This window comes from Grus americana, chromosome 2 (genome assembly GCF_028858705.1).
Source record: "Grus americana isolate bGruAme1 chromosome 2, bGruAme1.mat, whole genome shotgun sequence".
NCBI lineage: Eukaryota > Metazoa > Chordata > Aves > Gruiformes > Gruidae > Grus > Grus americana.
Window position 1 is genome coordinate 130,248,292 of NC_072853.1, and position 24,886 is coordinate 130,273,177.

At 38.0% G+C, this 24,886-nt stretch overlaps 1 protein-coding gene across 1 annotated transcript; it reads left to right on the forward strand.

Moving 5' to 3' along the window:
- Nucleotides 1–545: 545 nt before the first annotated feature.
- Nucleotides 546–13,626, forward strand: DAZL (deleted in azoospermia like). Its single transcript, XM_054815053.1, has 11 exons — nt 546–590; nt 1,200–1,334; nt 1,593–1,684; nt 3,030–3,081; nt 6,613–6,679; nt 7,004–7,137; nt 8,549–8,626; nt 9,497–9,547; nt 11,896–12,000; nt 12,731–12,829; nt 13,573–13,626. Exons 1-11 carry the CDS (start codon nt 546–548, stop codon nt 13,624–13,626), a joined length of 912 nt encoding a protein of 303 aa, XP_054671028.1.
- Nucleotides 13,627–24,886: the final 11,260 nt, after the last annotated feature.

Sequence of the window (24,886 nt, forward strand, 5' to 3'; positions counted from 1 at the left end):
ATGTTGACTAAATCAATGTTTGGAATATCTGAAGTAGGGATAATGCCACATCAGTTGAATTGTATGGGAAAGCTTGTTAATGTTTTGAAAAGCATTAATATAGAGGGATGAGTAACACTAAACTGGTCAGTGTAGTTCTTACCAGCCAGGTGAGGCATGGCACATAGCTAGAATCATTCATTCAGGAGAGTAGAAGATGAGAGGGGCTAGAGTTTGTGATGCCCATGGTGCCTATGTTGTGTTTTAGTTCTTGAAAATACCTTTAAAACACACTTCAGACCTTATGCCCAGTATGGAACACATCTTTGCTAGCATCAGTAACAAGAAATGAAATTGCATGTGGTCTGTTCATCTGAACAAAATACTGGATTACTGTTTGTTTAGGGAGCATTGTAAATGCTTCTGCACTGAATGAATCCGTAACTCCTAGGTTGTGACAAAATGCTTTAGGACCAAAAGGGTGATCTGAAGCCTGGGTGTGCAAAGCACATCATGACTAGTTGCTCTGTAATGTTAACTTTATTTACAGTTCTTCTGTATGCGCAATGCATGCTGAAGATCCTGTTTTGGTGCAGACAACTCAGAAACAAGTTTGTGGTCATTGATATTCTTGTTGTAGTTAAATTGACGGTTATTTTCTGAGAAAATGAATAGTGTGAATATTCCATCAAAGTCTGATTTCCCTTCTTACAGCTAACTTGTAATATAATGCTGTTACCTGTGCTGTAAGGCTGTTTGTAAGCTTACTCACATCTCATATTTAAAGCTTTTGACCAGGAAGATGATGGAATTTGTTCTGTTGGATAATCCATTTACAGTAAATTGTATCTTTAAAAAAATTTAATTTCTTGCTTACCTCTGAAAGGAGTTTGTTAAAGTTCTGAAGTGAATTATTTTGGTGTTCTTATTGTGTGTCTGGTAGTAGCAACACTGGTCATGAAGCTTCGTATAGTCAGACAGGGCTACTTAAATAGCCTAGGTTAGGTATAGGTTTAAACTTTTAAAGCTTCCTAGAATAATTACTTCAACTCTTTTTCCAATGAATGGTCTATTTGCGGCAAGTACTTCCTTTAATGGGAAAGGTGCTATGGAAATTCATTGTCCCATACTATATCTATAGGAAGATGCAGGCATTCTAGTATCTTAAAGTATACTATAATAATTTGACTGAAATATGTATTTCTGTTTAAATTTTTCAGTCTACAAATGTGGAGGCCCAGTGTTCAGGTGTCTCGGAGGACAATACCCGTTTGTCAACAACCAGTCAAGGATATGTTTTACCAGAAGGAAAAATCATGCCAAACACAGTCTTTGTTGGTGGAATTGATATAAGGGTATTTATATACTTAGAACTGTTTAAGATGGGTATGGGGCACTTCAGTGGGAAGGAAATGGAAATTTAACTCCTGGAGGTTTTTTTTAATGTGCATGCTTACCAATTTTAAGGTATTGCAGAGTCATGAGAGAATTTTGGAACAGGTGAGTGTAGATTTAGTTTTTATGGTGGTAGAAGATAGTTTTAAAAATGGTACTGGCTGCTTTAAATTTGTTATGAAGAGTTGAATATGTTTGAAGACTCTCATTTCTTTTAGATGAATGAAGCAGAAATTCGGAGTTTCTTCGAACGATATGGTACTGTGAAAGAGGTGAAAATAATCACTGACAGAACTGGTGTTTCCAAAGGGTGAGTAGAACATGAATAGTTTTAAGTTGTTGCTTACGTGGACATAATTCTGTCATAGGTGATATGAGCAGCTACTTAGCAACACATTTAATGTGCTTATGCCTAACACTAGCTTCAGTTTTCTGTTGTGGTGAATTAACACTGTGAAACCTGTAGATCTAGATTGCTTCTAAATCTGTATAATCTTATAAAGAATACCCTGATTTTTTTTTTCTGGCTGCAGTCTATCTGTTCAGGAAAGAGGGTTATTGTTGTTTAACCAGTGGAAACAAAACTTGAAACTTGGGCAGTGCTTTGGCAAGACAGTTTTTTGTGATGGCTAAAGTAGCTAACAACAATCTAGAGAGTTCAGGATGGTTAAGAGAAGGGGTAGATAGTTTATTCAGGGCAATGGGACTGCATTGTTCTGACACTCGGGGATAGGTTATAGAGAAAACAACCAAACTCATTTGGGTGAAGAGTGAAACTAAGTGAACAAAGTTGAAGCAAGGGAAATTCCCATTGGATAGATCAAAATCTGAATTGTCTGTGATGAAACACTTAAATAAGGATGTGTAGGACCTTAGCTTGTTGTTCTAGGGAAGTTCTCCCAGTTCTGAAGTTATCCCTGCTTTGAGAACGAGGCTTCACTCTCTGGCGGTTCCTTCCAGCTCAGATTTTTCTAAGATTCTATGAGCAGATCCTAAAAAGTCATGGTTTTTTAGGCATACGTGGTAATGCATGAACTGGAAATCTGTTTTATTTCCTCATATCCCTTACTAGTCTTTGTGGTAAATTCTGATGTGCCGTTAGCTGCTGTATGTTCTGAGTATTGATAATGAATTGGCATATGCCATTGGTTGACACAACTGTTACTATAATGCTGTGAAAGTATCTTTGCTTTATAGACTAGATAAACTAGGGGGTGGTGAAATAAATTGAAAAACTCTTCAAGAATCACTTCTCCCACTGGTGTCACTGTTCCTTTAATGCCTGTTTTCATCCAAACCTCTGTAGTAAACACAAAATTTGATGATAATTCAGATTTTAAGGTTTTTTACTTTCTCAGTTAGTAATATCAACAGTAGTTCTCACTTTGAGTAGCTGAAATGGAAGAATGGTCCTTACATCTATTTCATATCATTCTAAAATCTGGCATTCAGTTCCCTTCATCTGGCTCAGTAGTATATGCTGCTAGTAAGTAGTAAATACATTTTCATGCTGAATTATAAGCTAATGTCCTACTTGTACATTATATCACATGCCAAATGTATCCTGGTATATATGCTATTAACTGGTCTTGTTAAAAGTAATTTCACTAACAAATCAAAATCTAGTTATTGAATAACATGGTTTTCCTTTTCAGGTATGGATTTGTATCTTTCCTGGACAACGTGGATGTTCAAAAAATAGTAGAAGTAAGCTCTTTGTCTAAATTATCTGAAGAAGTTGATATATGAAGGCTGGAGGCATGTTCAAGGGAAACCAACTCATGTACCTTGTTGAGTAAATTAGGACGAGGAAAGTCTAGGCCTGCCCAAAAAGTGAACTTGCTAAAAATCTCTACTGCTGGTAGAATCTTTGTGTATTTACTTAAGTAAGAAACAAAACTAGTGTTAGCCTTGGTGTGCTTGAAAGTCTCATGTCACTGTATTTCTGGTTGTTGTCATTCATTTATGTGCTTGGAAGCTTCATGTGTGCTTTGGCTGCTTGCTTTCTGTATTGGATGATTGTCCTAGAACCCTTGTGCTTATGGCAGATACGTAGACCTGTCAGCGTTATTATTGGGAATAACAGTAACATAGAAAAGTGTTGGTTTTTTACTTGAGTCCAGCAGTTGAAGTATGTGTTTCTCTCTTGCAGTATTCATGCATTTGGATGTTACCTGGAGTGCAAGTATCTTTTAAGCCTCCTTGACTATAACATGCAACTGCTCACATTCCGTATAGTTTTCCTGTAGTTCACAAAGGAGATAGTGGTAGAACTGTTAGAGCTCTTCTGCTCTTAGAGTTAAGTATCAGAGAAATTTTAAATCTCTGTGCTTACAACCAAATCTGTTATCTGGTTCTGATAGACTTCAGCAGGTCACAAACAACTGACAAAGCTTTTTCTTTTCCCTCTTTTTCTCCAAACTGCGTGCAATAACTGTGAAAATAATGTATATTGAAATATTACCCTCTCTGAGGTCTTTGCCTCAGAAAACTCCCGTCTCTGGAGGACGAAGAGTCTCTCATTTGCTTCTGAAGATCTCAGATAGGGAAGTAGATCTGAAAAACAACTCCAGATGAATGTGCCAGGCATAATTTTAGAGATCTGTGATATGTTCAGATGTGTTTACTGGCTGTCCAGCTTAAGGGGGAAGAGAACATGCTTGAACAAAGTGGAGAACAGTGAAACTCCAGTGGGAGATTCTTGCTTCTCACCAAAAGACTTCAAAAGCTTACTGTTCTTTAATGGTATGCTGACAAAAATACTGCTGTATTGAACAACAGACTTTATCTGAGAATACTTTTTTACTATGGGTGACACTTTTGTACTAGATCAGCATGGAATGCCTGCTCTGAGGCAACAATCTCAGTAGAGACCTCTTGTGTAGCGCTGTCATTTGAGCCATTTACACTGCTGGCTTTCTGTGTGCCATTTCTTCAAAACTAGAAGCCCTCAGTATCTGTATTAATATAGCACTCACTGATGTGACTTGTATACCAGAGGTCTTGGAAGACAGAAGTATATAGTGGATTTTCTTTTCAGTGCAAATTGCAAGTGTGCAGGCAGTACAGATTACTGCCATGACGTGCTTCTTCCTGACCAGATAGAAGTCATCTTACAAAGCTGTTGGTTTCTGGAGGGGACGGAAAAAGGGAAAGAATGAACATGTGCATTTTGGAGCCCAAGTCATAAGCAGAGATCACCTCACTAAACCCTTTCAGGCATTATCTGTACTGAGTGGTCACAATGTTTTACGTAAATGAACAAGATAGAGCTTCTCCATGGTTAGAATCACTCTAGATGCCTGTGTTTATCTGCCTAGCTCTGCAGCTTTGTGCAACCTGAAAGTGTTTTTCTTGTGATTTAGGTCTGATTCCATTTGTAAATCCACTCTGGTTCAGAGTGAATCTGGTTTGTAGTTCAGAACAAAGTTACCTTCTGCTTTGAAAAGGGGCTGGTCTTCCAAGACTCCTCAGGTGGATGGTTCTGGGCATAACAGGATTGCAGGATTAATTAAAAAAAAGAAAACAGAAAACCCCAAAAAACCCTAACCTTGTCAGACTGGTTAGGGTGCTGCACCTTTTTTCCACCCACGTCTTTTATCAGTATGAGAAGATGATCAAATAAGACCTTTTTTATATCACTATTATTCTGCTTATTTTGCTTATTTTTACAATCAATGATAAAGTTGCTGTTACCTGTTCAAAGCACTTTCTTTAGCAGAAATGGGAGAAAAAGCTTAGGGAGGTCTCTGTTAAAATTGCAAACTGCGTATTTTCTTCTGAAGCAGGCAAATCCTTAGTGTTGCATGAGAAGAGAATGTAGATAGTCTGTGTATCTGCATCTAATACTGATTTTAATACTTGGTACCAAATTTGTGTTAATTGGAGTGAACAAAATCTTTCACTTCTGATGTGTAAAGCATTTGTAAACCTCAATGTAGCCCTCTGAACTGTAACAGAGTACCTATTTTAGGTATTGTCATGCATGCTATGCATGCCTTCATATGTAGTTAAACATGTTTCTTGTCACCACCTTGGCAGAGAATGAGATCAGACGCAAGGGTGAATTCTCTTTTGGGAGTTTTGTGTGGAGAAGTTCCTGGGTACCTGAATAAATGATAATCTGGTTAAATTCATGTATTAAAACAATTTTCTATACTTCAAGCTTAAATTGTCATCTTGTAGAGAACAATGTCTTACAGGCCCTCTTCTACAGTCAGTCCAAATAGATCTTGAAGTGTAAGGATGTCATGTGGTGCCATTTCAGCCTACTTCCATTGGTCAATGTTCTTCTGGTTTTCAAACTAAGCAGTTTCACTGAAGAACACAAAATTCACTTTTTGCCCGGAGAGTGCTTGAAAATCTTCCTGTATTTTTGTTATGCCCGCAGATACTGTGCTGGCAAAGCAGTGCTCAATCATTGATCGTTGAAAGTTTGAAATCCTGCCTTCAGTGTGAACTAGATTTGGGCAGAACTTGCAGAATGAGAAGTTACATGTGTCTTGGGCATTTGCTGACTACTGAGGAGTGCTTGCAGCCGCCTTCTGCAAGTCTTTCAGATGCTTGCATTCCTGGATTTGGGTATTTGAGGAACATGTGACCTGTATTTGTTTTGCTCTTTCTTGATTAGTCTGCTGCATAGATGCTTTGGCCAAAAAAGTTGTGAAATAACAGCATGTTGTTGGGTGTTCTGAAGGAACGCATGTGAAAATTTCTCTAGAGAGAATACAGTTAACATGCAGTAAACAGTAGTGCTTAGACAGCCTTCCATTTCCTTTAATATTAGGTGGACAGCTTCTAACATGTTACGCAAAGCCTGTTAGGAAGTTTGTGGGAAGGAAGGTAAGTGGAGCTGTAAATAGGGTTTCAAGGGAACGTAGACTATGGTCACTCTACATGAATGTCTTTACTGAGGCAAGAGTAGTTCAAATCTGTGTGTATAAAGCCAGAAGACTGACAGTCACTAACATGTAGTTGCAAACTACTAGGAGTGCATGTTGCTATTAAGGCAAGTGATACATAATAGATTTGGAGAGTCAGTGAGTAGGCAAATGAGTGTGCTAAGAGCATTGCAGGAAACCAAAAGCCATAAGATGTTGAGGTGGGAGAGGAGAACGGAGGCTATTGAGCCTGTATGAGAGTTGATGGTACTGTGGTGTAGAAGCAGAGTACAGTCTCTTTAAAATCAAACCACCTACCTTGCTGATTCCCCAGCTTACAGGATAACCTTTCTTTCAGTCACAAATCAACTTCCATGGCAAAAAGCTGAAACTGGGACCAGCAATTAGAAAGCAACAGAACTTGTGTGAGTATATATAAGCAAATTTCTTCATATTACAAGTACATATTACAAATTTGTTTTTTCTAAATTATACATTAACAACCTTGTAAATACTTTTTATCTGATGTAATATGTATATTGCAATTAAACTTCAGTTCTGCATTCTTTGACCTCACTACTTGTGATGTACAGTTTGGATAGTAAAACTCAGGTTGGTAGCATAATACAGTTAATGTTCAGTTAAATTTAAGAGTCAAAACACTTAAAGCTTTTGCAGCTTGAATTCAGATTTCTAATGAAATACATGTGAGTGTCTTAAAACTTTATTTTTCTTTGCTTTAAACCAAGGTTCTTATGTGCATCCCAGACCATTAGTCTTCAATCCTCCTGCACCACAGTTCCATAGTGTATGGGGTAATCAAAATACGGAGACATACATGCAGCCTCCAGCTGTAATGAGCCCGGTAACGCAGTATGTTCAGGTAAGGCTGTTCATGCTACTGATTTTGAATCATAATTAAATATTTTTGAAGGTGCAAGCACATACAACTTCAGGAATATGTATTGAGATTTCAATCTCATCTTACCTGCTTTTTTTCATATTACCTTCCTCAATAAGAAGCACCTAACTTAAAACCACTTTAAAAGAATGCCAACAGCCTTGAAAAATTTATTCAGTGATGTGATCTCCTTATAAAACAAAAGGCAGGGAGATAGTTTTTATTTTGAGAATGAGAACTGTTGAAGATGGATCTAAGATTTAATTATATAACAGTTCTTAAGTGATCTTGTTATTTGTCACAGATGTGCTTCAAAAACCAAATGCATCTGGATATTTAATGTACTGTTGCCCTTCCTCAGAATAAACCACAAACTTCAAAATGTATTTTTTTTAAATAAGTATGGAACTAAAAGTTGGCTGTGCTACACTTTTTTTTACCCCTCCTAGCCAAATGAATTCTTTTTTCTGAACTGCTGTTATGTCTTTAAGAGCACTGTGTTAACGGCATCTGCTGTTAATAGCTGTGACCAGGTACAGTGTGCCTACTGGACATAGCTTCATTGGTGCTTCAGATAAGCATTCTTGCTGAGGTGTAGGCAGAGTACTTCTGGCCTTGTTATGAGTCCTGTACTGTGAATAGAAGGCTTTCCAGATCATGGTCTCTTCCTGTATTAACCCTATATGATATGGCAATACAAAAGGGTAATATTAATTAAAAACTCATTATGTTTTGTGTATTTTAAGCAAATGAAGATGAGCAAATGGCAGTGACTCAGAAACATTTTTTTTCTGAGGCAGAGAGCTTGATAGTAGTACTCTTGCTGATTCTGTAAGTTTATTGGGAGAGTGAAATAGTGTAGGAGGAGCTAATTCTCTTAAATGCTGGAATGTGCCTTTTGAATGTTCTGTGAAGAAGCTTGAGAAAGTTGCAGGTTAACATTGTTGCAAAATACTTGCAGTGAAGAAATGCAGGGAAATTGTCTGAATTTTAATGCTTAGCTTGCCTTGGCTCCAAGAAACTGATCTTCAGGCTGTAGTCCATTATTTCATGGTAGTTGGTCTGTTTGAGATCTACTTTAGAAAGTTTATGGTATGAGTTGTATTTCTGAAATGACTTAAAAGATCAGCTACAAGCAGATGTGGGATTTCTAGAAAAGTGGGATTCTAAGATGTTACATGTCTAGAGACTTAGTGCCTGAAGTGCTGAAGTCCCATGGGAAACTTGTAAGGGTTGCTTTTAAATAATGAAGCTAGTCTGAAACAGGAATTGAAGTAACAATGTGACTATGTATTTCTAAAAATGTGCTCCCGGCTTTATAAATACCTTTACAAATACCATACTTCTATCTTGCTTCAAACTTGCATTTTTTAAAAAAAGCTTTATTTTGCAGACATATCCATACAGTTCACCCGCTTTACTGATACAGCAGCAAGTTCCTGTAGGATATCAGCCAGCCTACAACTATCAGGTTTGTAATTCTTTAGCACCAGCAGAAAGGCTGTTTGATAACTGACAAAGCTTGAATGAATGGAATGAACAGTGTTAAGTAGTGTCATCTTTCTGTGTTTCTTTCTGCAAATTGCATTTCCCTTCAGCTCCTGCTTCACAGAAATCAAAAGTAAACAAAATTAGTGATACTTTTATTCTAATGCAGTGAAAACTGTTGAATAACTTAGCTTTCTCTTTTTTTAGTTTGGGATTTTTTTTTAAATATGTGATGATTAAGCAACTTCCAAACTAGCAAAAAGTACATGCATCATCAGCACTTTTTCTCGTGGGAAAGGAGCTTTGCATTTGTATATGCTCTAATGCAGGTAGTTGATGTTAGTTACTTAAAACAGAATCACTGAGTCTTATCAGACTGTATAAATATGGGATGTGTAGACAGGGGATGTGCTCTTCAGTTCTAAAAATGTCTGTGAAGACTCTTAGCTGATAGTAATTTTTGAACTCATAAGTGAAATGTGTGGGTAAGTCCTGTTCTTGAAACTAAACTATAAGTAGTTTAATAACCAGAAGTAACTAGCGGTTTGAGATGTTTTCAGTGTGGCTGCTATAACTCCCTTTGAAAGGTTTTCCTAATTTTTAGAAATATTATTTTTACATTTTTTTAAGAGTTGGAATGAGAAGAGGTAGTTGAATTTGTGGTAGGGGTGACCTTGTGCTATACACTGCATGAGGCACAGATGAAAAAGCTATCTGGCTAGACAGAAGACTGTAAACTACTGTTTAATGACAAATCCAGACACAAAATGTTATAAATGGTGGCTCTTTAGGAGCAGTTACTTGCCTGTGTTAGAAATAATAAAAGCTATTCCTTGTCCAATTCTTGTTTAAGGTTCAACCACAATGGCTTGCTGGGGAGCAAAGAAATTATGTTATGCCTCCGGTAAGTCTACAAAGTTAAACTTCTGGAACTTTGTTTTCTCAAATAGCACACAGTTTTGACAGCTTGGTACTTACAAAAGAAACTCCCCAAAAAAATCAAAAATCCATACCCCAAACTGTTTGTTTGACTAGATCGATATGTAATCTGGTCTATACAAATCTGTAGCTGATGACAGAGTAGGTAATTGTTTAGGATGTCATACTGACACGGTCCTTTTTTAGGAGCTGCCCGGCAGACCAGAACTACCTGTTTTATGGTGTTACTTCGTATGTTCTGGTCACACCATTCTGGAATTTTAACATGAACAGAATTGGTTTTTCATGAAAAGCCGAAGGGAAAAACAAGTGGTGACCTGATGCGCAATCCTGACTTAATATATATATATAATATTACTGCTTATTGTTCCAATTTTTTTAAAAACCTAAAAAGCCTCAAAATATTCTGCTTTGTAGATACTGATATTCTTTTTTGGCTCCTTTCAACAGCTTTTTAAAATTATTTGCTAGGCTGCTACAGGCTGTAGGTGGTGCTGATAGCTTCTAAAGAAATTACTTGCTTTCTGTGACTTTACACAAGTGACATTTACAAGAGAAGAAAAATATTGTGTATTTCTTTAACAGTGTTGGAACTCTTAACTTGCGTCTTAGGCATTTTTGTGTTCTTTGGGTATAATCTTGTATTTGAGTACAGTGTATTACATGTTTAAAAGCTGTAATAATTAATTTTCAAGCTAATTTCCAGCAGATGTCTGTAGAATGTGTGGAAGGTAAATGGGGGGGAAAAATGAAGAAAACTTTGTATATTGCTGCCTGCATCTGACAACTGTCTATTGATCATATTAGAATACTTTATTCCTGCTTACTTCCAATCATGTGTACTAAGCTTTACTTTCAGCTTCTTCAGCAGAGAAGCAGTCTTTTATCTTTTCACAGGATGTCTGTATATCTGTTGGTGAGAACTACCTTTGTTTTAATGGAGACAGAAACAAAGCAGACTCAGAATTCGGAAGACACTGAAATACTGATTATCCTGTTGGCTTGAAATAATTTTTGTTGAATAACATTCATGAACACAATACAGCTGCAGTATATCACTTAATGATTAAATGGTAACAAGCCAAAGAGTTTTTAGAGTAGGAGTGCAGCATGGCTTTCATTAGACAATTTAGGCTTGATTATATGGGCAGATAACTTTTCTAGAAATATCTCAGTTAAGCAACTTACAAGTATCATTCTTTACAGACTGAAAAGAGGACAGGCACATAAGGAGATACTGAGCTTAATCCTTTAGTCAACTGCTTTATACCCACCTAACTTGTTCGGTGGATAATCACAATTTCCATTCATAAATGGAATGCCCCAGTTGTGATGAGGTCAGATATGCACCTTTTGATGGTTAGAGATGGTGCTCAGAAAGCAATAGTCTGCTAGCACTGTAGGCTTCTGTATCTCCCAGTATTGTCAGCTTGAAATTACAGTTTTGGTGTTCAGGGGCTTTTAGGATTGTCTGGTGGTATACTTTGTGATTGTGGTGTATAATTGCAAATAACATCTGTAAGAATGATGTTGCAAGAAATTAAAAGCTACTGTCAAGTCTGGATAAATCTGGCTACTTTGCAGGGGTGGGGGGGCAGGGAGCAGAAATGTTTTGCCCCTGAAAAGTGAGAATGCTTAACCTTGCTGTTGAAATCCTGGTAAAATTAGCTGTAAAAGCTGCCAATCCTATCTGGAAAGATGTTTCCATAAAGAGTAACTGCTTTATCAGCCTCTTTGTTGTAATTAAACTGTGCACCTGGTTGCCAATTGCAACACTGCATTGTAAGCAGAAGGAGGTGGGAGGGTTTTTAAAAAAAAAAAGCTGTAAAATGGCTTGTGCTCTTGTAGACTTTTTTACATCTTGGAAAAAAAAGTAGTATATTGGCATGAAGAAAGCTTCTAACAATAAAGGAACTGTATAGGGAAAAGCAGCAGCTTCTTGGAAGGACGGGGTGGTAGATGTTCTGCTTCCCCTTCTTTCATTTGATTTTAGTGCTTAATCTATTGAAGTTACCTGCTGGCTGTCTGGAATTCTCAATGAACACCCATACATGGAAGAAGTAGGTTGAGGAGCTAACTCTCAAGCAATTAGTGGGGAGAAAAGACATTTATTAGAGCATAACCTTTTTGGAAGGAAGTAGAACTGTCTTAAAACACATCAGGATACAGTATTCCCCCCACTCATGAAACTTTATCAAAGTGTGAAGATAAAGTTGGCATAGCTTATGGATAGATGAGGACCAATGACAACAAAACTGTGTGTGTTTTCCCATTGTTACTGAAACACTGCAATATTTAAAAAAAACTATACAGGTTTATACTTCAGTAAGCTATCACTGCACTGAGGATCCAGAATTTATACAGACAGAATGTGCTGTTCCAGAACCCACGCAATCGTCTACTAACAGTCCACAAAAGGTAAGCGTGTTCTCAAAACTCTGTCAGAAATCCTGTTCCCACCAATTTGCACGTGAGGATACTGTGGTTTGGTGAAGAGGGCCTCTGACCAGTAGCCTAGAAAGGAAGGTTATAGTTGCTGCTCTAGCCAGTTGCTCAATCCACTGTATATGACTTCTGTGTACAACTTCAGAAACCTCATGTTTCCTTGAAACCATTAGTGCTTGTCTGTAGTGCTGAGGGCTGTACAAAATGTGTGTTCTACTTAATGAAGTACAATAATGTTTTTAAGTGACAAGGCTTTACTTAACCTGCTGAGAATTACAGGGGAAATTGCAAGTACAAAAAAAGGTTAGGTAGCACTACCAGCTATCTTGTGCAGATTTATTTTAAACTTCAAACATACGAATTGGTAACATTTTACTCTTTTCTTTTGTGGAAGGTGACCCAGTTTGGCCAACAGTTGTGTCTGAATTCATTTTTCTAAGGGAGACTTCATTTTTCAGCTGTCAGCCTATTCCACAACTGAACTGGCATGTTACTGGTCAGAACTGTTACCTTGTAACATCTAATGGTGATAATGAATTACCAGGATTAAAAGATTAAAAAAGAAAAAGACAAAGAGCTCAGGAAACCTAAAGCAGTTGAGAGGAATCCTGAATGCAAAATAAACCCTGTGACACACCCACATTGCTAATAGTGGGCTAAGAAAATCAGTATTGTTGTAGATGCACCTGTAACTGTATTTCAGAAGTCTGTGGACAGGAGCATACAAACAGTAGTATCCTGTCTATTTAATCCTGAGAACCGTCTGAGGAACACCTTTGTATCACAAGAAGACTACTTTAAGGTATGTAGTGAAAGCAATATTAAATCCCTAAAACACAGCTGACCTTTTAGTTTTTTCACTTACAGGATACCATAAAGATTGAAGAGATTCCTATCTATAATGGCATTTGAATTTTTTCTTATGCTCTGAGATGCATGGGTTTCACTCTCTGTTGCTTAATGTTGGAAACAAGTGTTGAAATTGGATTTAGTGGATTTAGTCAAGACTGCATAAAAAAATTGCTGAGCAGTCAACTCATGGACATGTAGAGCATAAAACTGGCTAATCATTTGTCAGCAATAAATTGCTGAAAGGGCAGTGAGTTACTCCCTGGTTTCAGTAGAGGATGTTGAGTTTGAGCCTTGATATGATAATCTTTACACCAGCAAAGTACCCACTGTGGATGGTGGCTCTTTTTACTGTGTGTAAAATGCGTACACTTTAACCAATGAACTGCAGTCCAGGTTGGTAGCTGGTCATCGTATTTTTGCTGTATGTGTTTAGTCTTTGTACAATTGCAGTTTCTGACTACATACCAAGTGGTGTCTAGTTGCTGTTTATTGATGTTATATTTAAGGCATTGCTTCCTTTTTTAAAAGGACAGACATGAAATAGGCACTCATGCTCTGAAGCAGGAATACAGAAGGTGTATTTATCTGTTTTGGAGGGGGGTGAATAGAGTACAGAATGTCTTCATGAAAACTTTAGTTGCTCTATTCTGATTATTATCTAGAAAAACTTTTTTATCTCCTATCCCATTCCAGGAGAGGAAGGCGCATCACTTCAGAAAAGGAAGAGCAGTACTCAAAAGTGTTTGATGAACAAAGATCTGAAAGTATCTAAAATCATTAACTTGATGTTACTACAGTTCAGTTTAGCAATATATGCAATATAACCTTTTTCAAAAAGTTGCTTCAAGTTGAAGTTTGTGTTCCTGTTCTACCTGTTTAAATATTGTCTGAGTAGTTTGAAGTTTAAAATTGTAAGAGTTGACAAACTTCCAGGTTTTATTAGTTGTTTGCATGCTTCACCTGATAACTGGAATGTTAAAAAACTTACATGGGAATAACACTCTTGGTTTGTTTGCATGTGGATTTTCTTCTGAGCCTTAAGGTACAGTTTGCATGTAATACTTAGTTTTTCTTAAACCACAATTTAAGTGACTAATACTGACCAGTTACCTCTTGCAGTTCAGAAATGGAAGCAGTTATTTGTCCAAGAGGTTGTATTTTAAAACTGAGCTCTTAATCAGTGGAACAGAAGACGTCAAGTTGGAACTCAACTGAAGCCCTTTAAGTACTGGTTGTCTTTAGACTACCTAATCAATGTGGTTATGTTCATTAATGACAGTTTATGTACCTGCAGTCTTAGGCATCACTATTAGTTTTGGGAAAGTAATTAAGAGAATCCTAAAATTCCTATATCTAACTTAAGATGCAAGAATGTAATTAGCTCTATTGGCTACTCAGTAGAGTATGCTTTTTTACTTGAAAAATTTTAGTAATACCTGTATGTTAAAATTGTGAGAAAATACTGCATTTAAAATATGCCTTTGTTCTGTGATGCAAACTGTTAATCAAAGAATACCTGTAAGCCTATTTTAATAATTATGTAGATTTTAGTCGTGTATTTTGAAACAATTAAAATAAATTTTTATTTTGACTTGACTTTCCAAACCTCTAGTGAAATGCTAATAGAATACTAGAGTTAATTTTAAGCTACCTTGCAAAAGATATACAGTATAATAAAGACTTGTTGAAGCTGTTGAAGATGTATTACCCTAATGAGAATTCCAGTTACTACAAATTTGTAGTAACAAACTTCTTTTTGTATTAGTTATTAGCTGCAGTTTTAAGAGTATGTTGGGTCCTAGTCTGCTTTTCTCCTCCTACTCCAACACCTCAGTCTCTCCAGACAAAAAAAGGAAATCATGTCCCTCTTGTTGAGGATGTATACATGGGTCTGAATAGGATTGCGTGTTCTGCTTCAAATGTCCAGAAGGTTTAGAAACAATAATGGCTAGGAAAAGGCTTACCCAGAAGTAGATGTTAGGGAGATACATACAAGGGAACTGAGTTGCTACAGACCGTGGACAAGGGAATATGGCTGCAGCATGAAAAATGTCCAAGGACTGCTGCTTAGGAGTCTTCTGGATGGCATTTTATTAATGAAGACAGGGAGGGGAACATGATTGGAAATGACTATAGGTTTTCAAGCTACTTTATGCAGAATTGTACTGAGAGCCTAAATTGACCTGAAAAAGCCAAGCGGTTAACCTTTTCTCTGCTCACTGTTCCATGTCACTAGAGATACTATGATGAGTGTTCCCAGAAAATCAATTTGCCATGTTTTTCTGACTACTGTTTTAAAGATAGTGCTTTTGATTATACTTAACTTCTGTGTTACCAGCTTCTTTATAAGGTTTTTAATCTTATCCAGTTTAACTCAATTTAAAAAAAAAAAATAAATCCGGAGTTTTCTGAATATCAGGACCCTTTCTGTTGCAACTTTCAAGTACCTAAAAAGCCTACTTAGGCTGCTAAAGCTGTGATGTCAGTTTATTGATAAAGGTAATTGTTTCTTTGCAAATGCGGATTTCATTTTGGCTTAATGTTCTAGTTGGCTTGATTGCCCTGGAATGTATTTGGGGCTTTATGCTGTAGCTATAAGAAAACAAAAGTGCCTATATGTAGTGCTCAGTGAAGATTCTCAACACCAATAGAAGAGATAAAACAGAAGATATCTACATAGAGTGCATATTTTATGTTTATTTGACCAAGTGTTACCCATAGGACCATCTGGTGAGCAAGTTGAGTATTCAGTATGTTTGAAATGGTGGTGCTAGATAGGAGCTGCTCTTACAAGCATGCTGAGAAGGCTTATCACAGTGAAATGCATAGCCCAGGCCTTATGAGTGCCATTTATTTTCTCTTCCATTAGATCATGTTGTGCTGGTTTTGTTAGCTATTTCTCACCCCTAGGAAACTAATTTTTTTTTTATTCCCATCTGGGAATTCTAAATTTTGTGGCATATGCCAGTAAAAGTAACAAGTTATAACTAAGAACATGTGTTTTTAATGTTCTTTTGAAGTACCCTATAAGCATAACACAAAAGCCAGTAGGTAAATCTTTTTTGTGTTGCATTCAGGAAGTTGAACCATCTGTTTAATATGGCTGTAGCTGAAGGCAAATCCAAAATAGGTGCAGAATTGGAGCTTCTTGCAAATTTGTACCTCTTGTATTAGCAAATCAAGTGGACCGTGTTAATTGTGAACTAGTAGGCAGTAGCGAGTTCTGGTAGATCTGCCTTTGCTTGCACAGTATATGCACATTCTGTGTGGGACCCAAAAGCATGCAAGTCTCCTTTTGAATAGTAAGACAGCTTTTTGCCAAAAGAAACAATTGTTTAGACAAGATAGAAAAATATGATACTTAGCTTTATTTGCTATTATAAAGCTAGGATGCTTGTTTTATGGTTCCTACCTGGAGTGTCCCAGTGAGCTGCTTGGTGCTGTGGCCTTTTCATACTCCTTTTACAAGCTTTGCCACCTGTCAGAATTATTCTTGGAATGAGGCAGGCAGCCAGATGGTATTGTTGGATCTCCATTAGAATGATTGCCTGGCATTCCCTATCAAAATGGAAATCTTTTTTTTCCTTGTAGGTATTTGTGTGCTAAACCAAGATGCTAAATTCTGTCTTATGTGCAGGTGACCTGATCCTTGAATGCCACAAAGAAAAAGGATTTTCTCTTAATTGTATTTCACTGGGTTTTCTCTTACATGCCTTAATAGAACAGATTTTTAAAGTCTCTAACAGGTATACAGCCTATATTCCTTGCAGGAATGACTTGGTAGACAATCATTTTAGGATAGATGTTGTATAATTTAAAAGCTTTAATGTCTGCCACTTTCAATGTAGCTGAGAAACTAAAAAAAAAAAGTAAGATGATCCATGCTATAAAGAAGTAAATATTGGGGCTTCTTAAGATGAAACCTGCATCTTGAAAAAGCTTAGAGTAGCTTTACAGCCTAGAGGGATTCTTAATTCATACTTTTCATTCCTATTCTAAAGTTTGGGGTGAAGTTCACTTTAAACTCTCTTGATTGGGGGGGGGGGGTGTGTGTGTGTGTGTGTAACAACATACTCTTCACTAACTTTTTTTTAAAGAAGGCACCAGCTGAGTTTACAAAGGCCTTTGTATTGCCCCAGTGACTGTTCTGGCTTTAGGTACTGTGAATAAATTCAAAGTTTTTTTCCTGGAGTGTGAACTTCTGTGTACTTGGTGCTCAAGCAAATGTGAAAAAGGGTTATTCATTCTTTTAGGTTAAGGTTGGGAGGTTCTAGTAAGTATAGTAATGAGGACAGGTTTTGCATTTTAAAATGTTACTGTAGAATATGTTGTCAGAGCTGAAAATAAGGAAATACCTTTATCCATACAGTAACTGTTTTAGGACTAGCAGCATAATTAAAATCACAAAAACTCTCAAAACTGCTGAATATGTAGTCCAGTAAAGATGCATGCTGCCACCAGTCAATATTAGAATATTAGAGCTACTGCTGGTAAGATAGTACCTGTGGGTCTGCAGCACTCCTGCTCTTCTTGGTGTGTGTTTGTAATTGTGCCCTCTAAGCTTCTAGCTGTTAACCTCTTCCTGTTGGTACTTCTGTAAGTCAGGTGTTCAAACTTCAATGTATTGTTTGAACTATCAAGAAGGCTGCTTGCTTTTTCCCCTACCCTGTTCAAGGTAAGTCTGGCCTTGTCTTCTGTGTGCTTTCTGTCTTAGAGGAATATTTTGCTGAGTGGTGCTTTTTTGTTACAACAATTTTTTTTCACTTTTATTTTGTGCTGGTTCCTTCAGTACGCTATGAATGAGTGTTCAAGGAATTCGTGAACTTCCTGTAAAATCTTCCTAGAACAGTATTGTAGTTTTACCCCAGCTGGCAGCTGAGCACCACGCAGCTGCTTGCTCACTCCCCCCATCGGGATGGGGGAGAGAATTGGAAAAGTTAGTGAGAAAACTCGTGGGTTGAGATAAAGACAGTTTAATAGGTAAAGCAAAAGCTACGTGCACAAGCAAAGCAAGGAATTCATTCACCACTTCCCATGGGCAGGCAGGTGTTCAGCCATCTCCAGGAAAGCAGGGCTCCGTCATGTGTAATGGTTACTTGGTAAGACAAATGTCATCATTTTGAATGCTGCCACTCCCCCTTCCTTTTCCACCAAGCTCCTTGTAAACTGAACATGACATCATATGGTATGGAATATCCCTTTGGTCAGTTTGGGTTACCTGTCCTGTCTGTGTCTCCTCCCAACTCCTTGTGCACTCCCAGCCATCCCGCTGGCAGGGCAGTGTGAGAAGCAGAAAAGGTCTTGGCTCTGTGTAAGTGCTGCTCAACAATAGGTCCATATAACAAACATCTCTTACTATCAACACTTTCCAGCACAAATTCAGAACATATCCCCATACTAACTGCTATGAAGAAAATGAACCCTCTCAGCTGAAACCAGGACAAACAGTTTAGGACTAGAAGCACTAGTTAGAGGTTGACTTGTTTCCCTGGGAAAAATTTGTGCTTAGAACTGTAAAATCATAGACTCAGACTAGATTGGTTTGGAACAGGACCTTTAAAGGCCATCTAGTGCACACACCCCCCCAACCGCTGTGATGAGCAGGGACATCAACTAGATCAGGCTACTTGGAGCCCTGTCCAGCCTGACTGTGAGTGTTTCCAGGGATGGGACATCTACCACTTCTCTGTACAGCCTGTTCCAGTGTTTTGCCATCTTCATCAGTTTTTTCTTCTATTTAGTCTAAATCTACCCTCTCTTAGTTTAAAACCATTACCCCTTGTCCTATCGCAACAGGCCCTGCTAAAAAGTTTCTCCCTATCTTTCTTACAAGCCCCCTTTCAGTATCCACAGAGCCTTCTCCAGGCTGAACAAACCTCAATGCTTTCAGCCTTTCCTTATGGGAGAAACAGTGTCAAAGGCTCTACTAAAGCCCAAGTAGGCAACATCCACAGCCTTTCCCTCATCCAATAAGCAGGTCATCTTGTCATAGAAGATCAGGTTAGTCAGGCAGGACCTGCCTTTCATAAACCCATGCTCACTGGGACCGATTGCCTGCTTGTCCTGTATGTGCTGTGTGATGGCACTCAAGATCACCAGCTCCATAACCTTCACTAGCACTGAGGTCAGACTGACAGGCCTGTAGTTCCCCAGATCCTCCTTCCAGCCCTTCTTCTAGATGGATGTCACATTTGCTAACCTCCAGTCAACTGGGACCTCCCTGGTTAGCCAGGACTGCTGATAAATGATGGAAAGTGGCTTGGTGAGCACTTCCACCAGCTCCCTCAGTACCCTGGGGTGGATCCCATCCAGCCCCATAGACCTGTGTGTGTCTAAGTGGTGTAGCAGGTCATTTCTGCTTGGATTACAGGGGCTTCATTTTGCTCCCTGTCTCTCAGCTCAGGGGGCTGGGTACCCCAAGAACAGCTGGTCTTGCTGCTAAAGACTTGATGCAAAGAAAGCAGTAAGTACCTCATCCTTTGTCACTATGTTTCCCCCCTGCATCTGATAAAGGATGGAGATTCTTCTTAGCTCTCTTGTTATCAATGTATTTATAGAAACATTTTTTATTGTTTTTATGGCAGTAGCCAGATTAAGTTCTAGTTGGTTTTTGTCCTGTCTGATTTTCTCCCTGAAAGGTTTTGTGACACACCCTTAAAGTATTTTCCTTTCTCCTACGCACCAACTAGGGTGGAAATCTCTGAAGGTAGTATCTTTAATTACTAGGAGAAAATACACTTCAGACCTGTCGGGATTTGTAGGACAGTAGCCGGTTGTGCTGAGCAGCTGCCCCGAGATTTGCAGGTAGGTTTCCAGCCTGCTACATTTGATGTTCTCACTACAGCCGTTAGAGGGCTCTCGCATTCAGCGCTACATAAGAAGATCATACTGTAGTTAGAGACGTCAAACGGTAATTGAGCTGAAAACGTCATTGGCCAAGGCATGCGTATATAGCATAGAGACAAAACCTCACATTCTGAATAAGATTTTCCTTACTATCCCTGAAGTTAACACACCCTGCTGTTAATTATCTTTTTTGTTTTTTTGAGCAAATACAGAGAATTGATTTGCTTACAATACCACAGGAAAAAAATTAAAAAGGGAAAAGTAGGTCTTTTCATTTTTGTTAGGTGTTTCACTTGTGCAGATAAAAGTTACTGATACAGCACTAAACGTTGGGAATGCTAATTGAGGTTGCTTGCTTAGTGCTCCTGATTCTACTTTCACTGGAAGAGAGATCTTTATACGTAGTTAATCAACTTAGTTGCTGAATCTCTTCTAAGGAAAAATCTTGCAACAACAGATCTCTATTGATAAGATGCTTCCTGTCTTATCTGGGCTTCATTTGTTTTTGACAGGGAAATAAGTCTGTGTGGTCTTTCTATTTGAATGTTACAATAGCGTTCATAAAAATTGAACTTGTCAGTTGTGCTTATCTCACCATTACAGTGGTTATTCCCTGACTTAGGAGATAGCCAGATGCAGAAATCAATTGTTTTCTTAGATGGTCTGTGGTAGTTTCATTAATTAAAAGTGCAATTCTGTTAACAGGTTTTAAAACCAGATTCTTTCAAAGTAAGATAAAAAGGTTCAGTAGTGGTGGAGTTTCAGAAATGGTATTTTAGTGCTGTGTTGCCCGTTAGTAACTTGTGAAACGTGGGCTGATTAACTTTGTTTTGCTGTGGTTTCTGGGGACTTGGTAAGGCACGCAGCGCTCCGGGATGCTAGGCTACTAGGAAACGAGGAGCTGCTGAGCTGTGTGCCAGTGCACACCAAAGCGCGCTTTCTAACGCTGAGACAGTACTAAAAATGTCTACTGCGGTAAAGGAAATCTGAATATGGATTTTTGACTTGCTACATGTAACTTGATTGTATTTGTTCAGCTTTTAATAAGTCTTTTAGGCAGTTGATTCCGTGCGGGAATATCTGCAAGAGATTCAGGAGGCTCAAGCTGGGGAGTCAGTGGACTGAAATAGAAAATAATTCTGGAGTTGGCACCTTGGCAAATCCTTGTATGTCCAGGGAAAGAGTATTTTCTAGGTTCCTGTGTAAATTCAGGGCCACTGCAGAAACATTTCATGTCCTAGCAGAGCTGAGCTAGTGTCTACTGACTGTTTCCCTGAGCTTGGGGGGATGGACATGACAGGCAGGCACATCTGCTTTTGAAAGGTCCCCTATTTATGCCTTTTCAAGTTATTAAGCAGGTCCTAAACTTGGCCCAGCACTAACTGCAAGCAGAGCTCCTTCAGCCAATTGAGGTTTGGTTACCTAGTGAGCAGTAGACTGTACTTATGCTTTAAAATAAGCTAAGCTTTAAAACAAGCTAAGCTTTAAAACTGGTCTTTCAAACAGTATTCTCAAATAAATGAGACTGAAATATTTTTACACTATAAGCCTTGACTTCTGTCTCTTCTCCTCAATGCTTTGATCCATTTTTGAGAAACAATACCTGAATATAACAGAGCCCACTATGGTGACCGAGCTGGGCACAGCTGAAGGTGTAGAAATTCTTACAGACTAAAGATGCATGAGGAGTTCGCTGTTTTTGTGGTATTTCTTATTCGCATTGTGCTTTGTAATACTTCAGTGTGTATTCAGATCAATCTGGCTGGATATTAAAAATCTTTGACTAATGTCTGTTTTACAACCATCTAGGTTCTATTTCTGTATGTTAATCTTCACACTGTGGTGGACCCAGCTGTGCAGTCCATCTTCTACATAGAATTGTACCAGTTGCCATGACAGCATATAGCTACCTACTGGTGACAGAATAATAGGCATGGGACTTCTTTGACAACTGTCACAATGTAATTTAGTCATCAGCCAGCAGGTGGGGCATTAAGCTAACAAAAACCTACCAAATATTGTAATTTTAAAAACCCCCATTTCTCTTGTGGAACACTACAGTCCGTCCTTCTTACAGTAAAAGCTGTCCTTCACAGAATGTAGCACTTCTTATTGTAGGCTAATTAATTTCTGTCTTAGAGCTGTAAGAAATGCAATGAAAACACTTTGTAGATTACTAAAGGTCATGTTACAATGCGTGCTGGGTTTGGCAGAAAGGCAGGGTTTGTTAGCAGGTTTGCAACTGGTCCCGACTGTATTGTCAGGACAGAGCTGGGCACTCCATGGGGAAGCAGGACAGGGAAGTTTAAACCACTGATGTATTTTGTAGCTGAAAAATTCCCGATGGCTTATTCCTAACTCTCTTCAGTTCCTCTCATTTGTACGGTGCTTACAAATCAAATCTTTAAATGAACTTGACAGTATTTCAAAGGGGTATAAGCCAGAAAAGGCTTCGGTGGGGCTTTCTGCTTTCAGGTAAGTCTGGTTTATTCTACAGTCCCAAGAATCTGGGAAATACAAAATAGTTTAAAAAAAAAAAAGCCTCTAGTGATACTTAAATCTCAGTGTATTCAGAATGTACTAATTTAGCTGCCTTCTCTGTTCCCTTTTTTTACAGAGGTAGGGTTGAAATGAGTAAGAACATGGACCAGTTCCTTAAACTGGATACTCATTCTGGATCTCTCTGTTCTTATAAATGGAACACAGTAATTGGCAATGGAAGAGAACTGAGCTATGTGGTTACCTTTGCTACCAGTGCTTAGTGTTACCTGCTGTTTTCAGTGTTTCATAGGACCAGATCCCTCTAGGTTGGTTGGAGGAGGGGAGGAGGTTTTCTAGCAGAAATTGTGGATAACTTAATTTTCAGTTGCTGTGTTTGCTTCCCCTAGGGGGTTATGATCTATCTGAAATGTTTGCTTTCTTGAGTGACATTTTCCAATACAGATGACACTTTATGACAGGATATTACAAAGCCAACAGTGAACAGACTTAAAAAAAAGAGTTAGGGTTCACTTACATATTTGCTTATCTTGTTATTATCAAAGCATCACTGAAGAAGCAAAAATAATATAATAAAGTGTTACTTTGCTGAGTTCCTACATTTGGTGGTAACCCTTAAACAGTCTTAGTAAAGAATTACTATACTTGTTCAGATCAAGGTTTGTCTAGTTCATTATTGTAGGTTGTTATTGGAAACCTGTCCGTAAATGGAAAAGTAAAAAGGTGAGAAAATAGATCCTCATGAACATGCTCAGCTTCTAGCAGCTTGTGCCTCTGGATTTCTGAGCTAGAGATTGTCTTTGATCCTTCCTTTTCATATATATTGAATGGAGTAGCAAGGCAGGCTGTACTAGAGTATTTTGCCACAATGTCATGGAATGCACTTATAAATAAAAGGAATTATCATTTGCTGTATGAGTCCAATATGTTTTCATCGTTGCCTTTAAGGACTTAGTAATGCTTTAGTCTAATTAACAATCCATTAACTTGCAACAAAGCTGTTACTTTAAAAAAAAAAATCAAAGCAGGAAGCAAACTTCTTTCATAGACCATTAGGATTCTTTAACAGCTTTTCTGCCATACTTGGTGTTCTGAAAATAGTTTAAATTTTGTATTTAAAAAAACCAAACCAACCTTGTGATGGAACTGCCTAAAAAGAAGACAGTAGTAGATAATACTGTGTATTTATACCTAGAGCTCTCCAGAAGTACACAGTATTTGTTGTGAATATAGTAGTTTCAAGTGCTGTATACATGCTGCCTAACCAGCCAAAAATATCCTATATGCAGAATTAGAAGCAGCTCCTGAGGCCACAGGTTGTGTCCAGACAAGATAAATTAGGGAAGTTTGGTGTATATGATTAAGTATTGTCTGAATAAGGTTCTTGTAACAAATGTAGGGGATGTACATAGCTCATGATGACTCTGACTGCGTCCTGAAGCTTTGAGATCTTGGCGACAGATCCTGTTAACAGCTACTAGAGTGGTCTCTTAATCCAAGTGGCATGGGTCTGTGTTTTGGCAGCAGATGATGTATTATCTCAAACCAGCCTGTTTGGCTTGTAATGTGCAGCTTCAGAAACTATCAAATTCATGTGTCTGTGTCTGTTCTCTCTCATATGTACAAGCTAAGGATGAAACAGAATTGTATTATAGTACTCTTAATTATTTTGGAAAGAATGCTTTTCAACTTGGAAAACAGAAATCTCAAACCTAATTGGAGACAGAATTCTGTCTTAGTTTAAGCAGAGGAGCGGTTAAGAGGATTGTTGGCTGAAAAGTCTCCATTAAGTGTCCCTTGCAAGGGAACTGGGCTAGAATGTGGGAAACAGACGTGATCTCTGTATTGCCTTATTCAAGAACAAAGTTCATTTTACTTTGGTCTGAATTAAATACCATGGAGAGTTAAACTTCAATCTCTTTGACCTGTTAGGAAACTTAAGTTTGAAAACTTGATTTTAGCGATATTTAATTTTAAGAATCTTATTACCTGCTCTTTCATCCTATGTGCTGCACTTCGTACCTAAAGATAAAGAGAAGGTGGAGCTAGTGGGGAAAATGGAGTTGCTGTGGCTAGTCACAAAAGCCACTAGTGTTTTCTTACTGTATTTGTTACCTATGACAACAAGGATATACTTTAAATATACCTACTTAACTGTAAGGTCAAGGATGAAACTTAATGTTTTTATTTTTCAAATACTGTTCCTCAAGTCCATCGCATAGCAAAATAAGATTTCTAAAGACTTGGAGCAGGTTTTGTACCTTACCATCCCAGAAAACTAAAATACAGCAGAAAATACCAGCTTTTGCTGTTACAGTAAGTTAGTCAACTAAAATCTTTGTTTACTAGTATAAGTGTACAGATAACATCAGACAAGCTTATGTTTTATTGTATCTGTATGGAAATGCTAATGAGCATAGAGTCTGCACTTACCTTGTTATAACACTAGTTGCTTTGTTAATTTGTCCTGTGTTCAAGCAGCTTCTCTTCAACACTGTTGACTTTCTGTCTCTCTCTCTGCTGCAACAGCAGTTTGGTATAGGAACTTACAGCAGAATCTGTATCATCAAAGTAGATCCAGTTTAAGTTAAAAGCATTATGACAATCTAAGACTTTATAGTCAAGGAACAGTTCTCCCAATTCAAAAGTCATTTTACTAGTT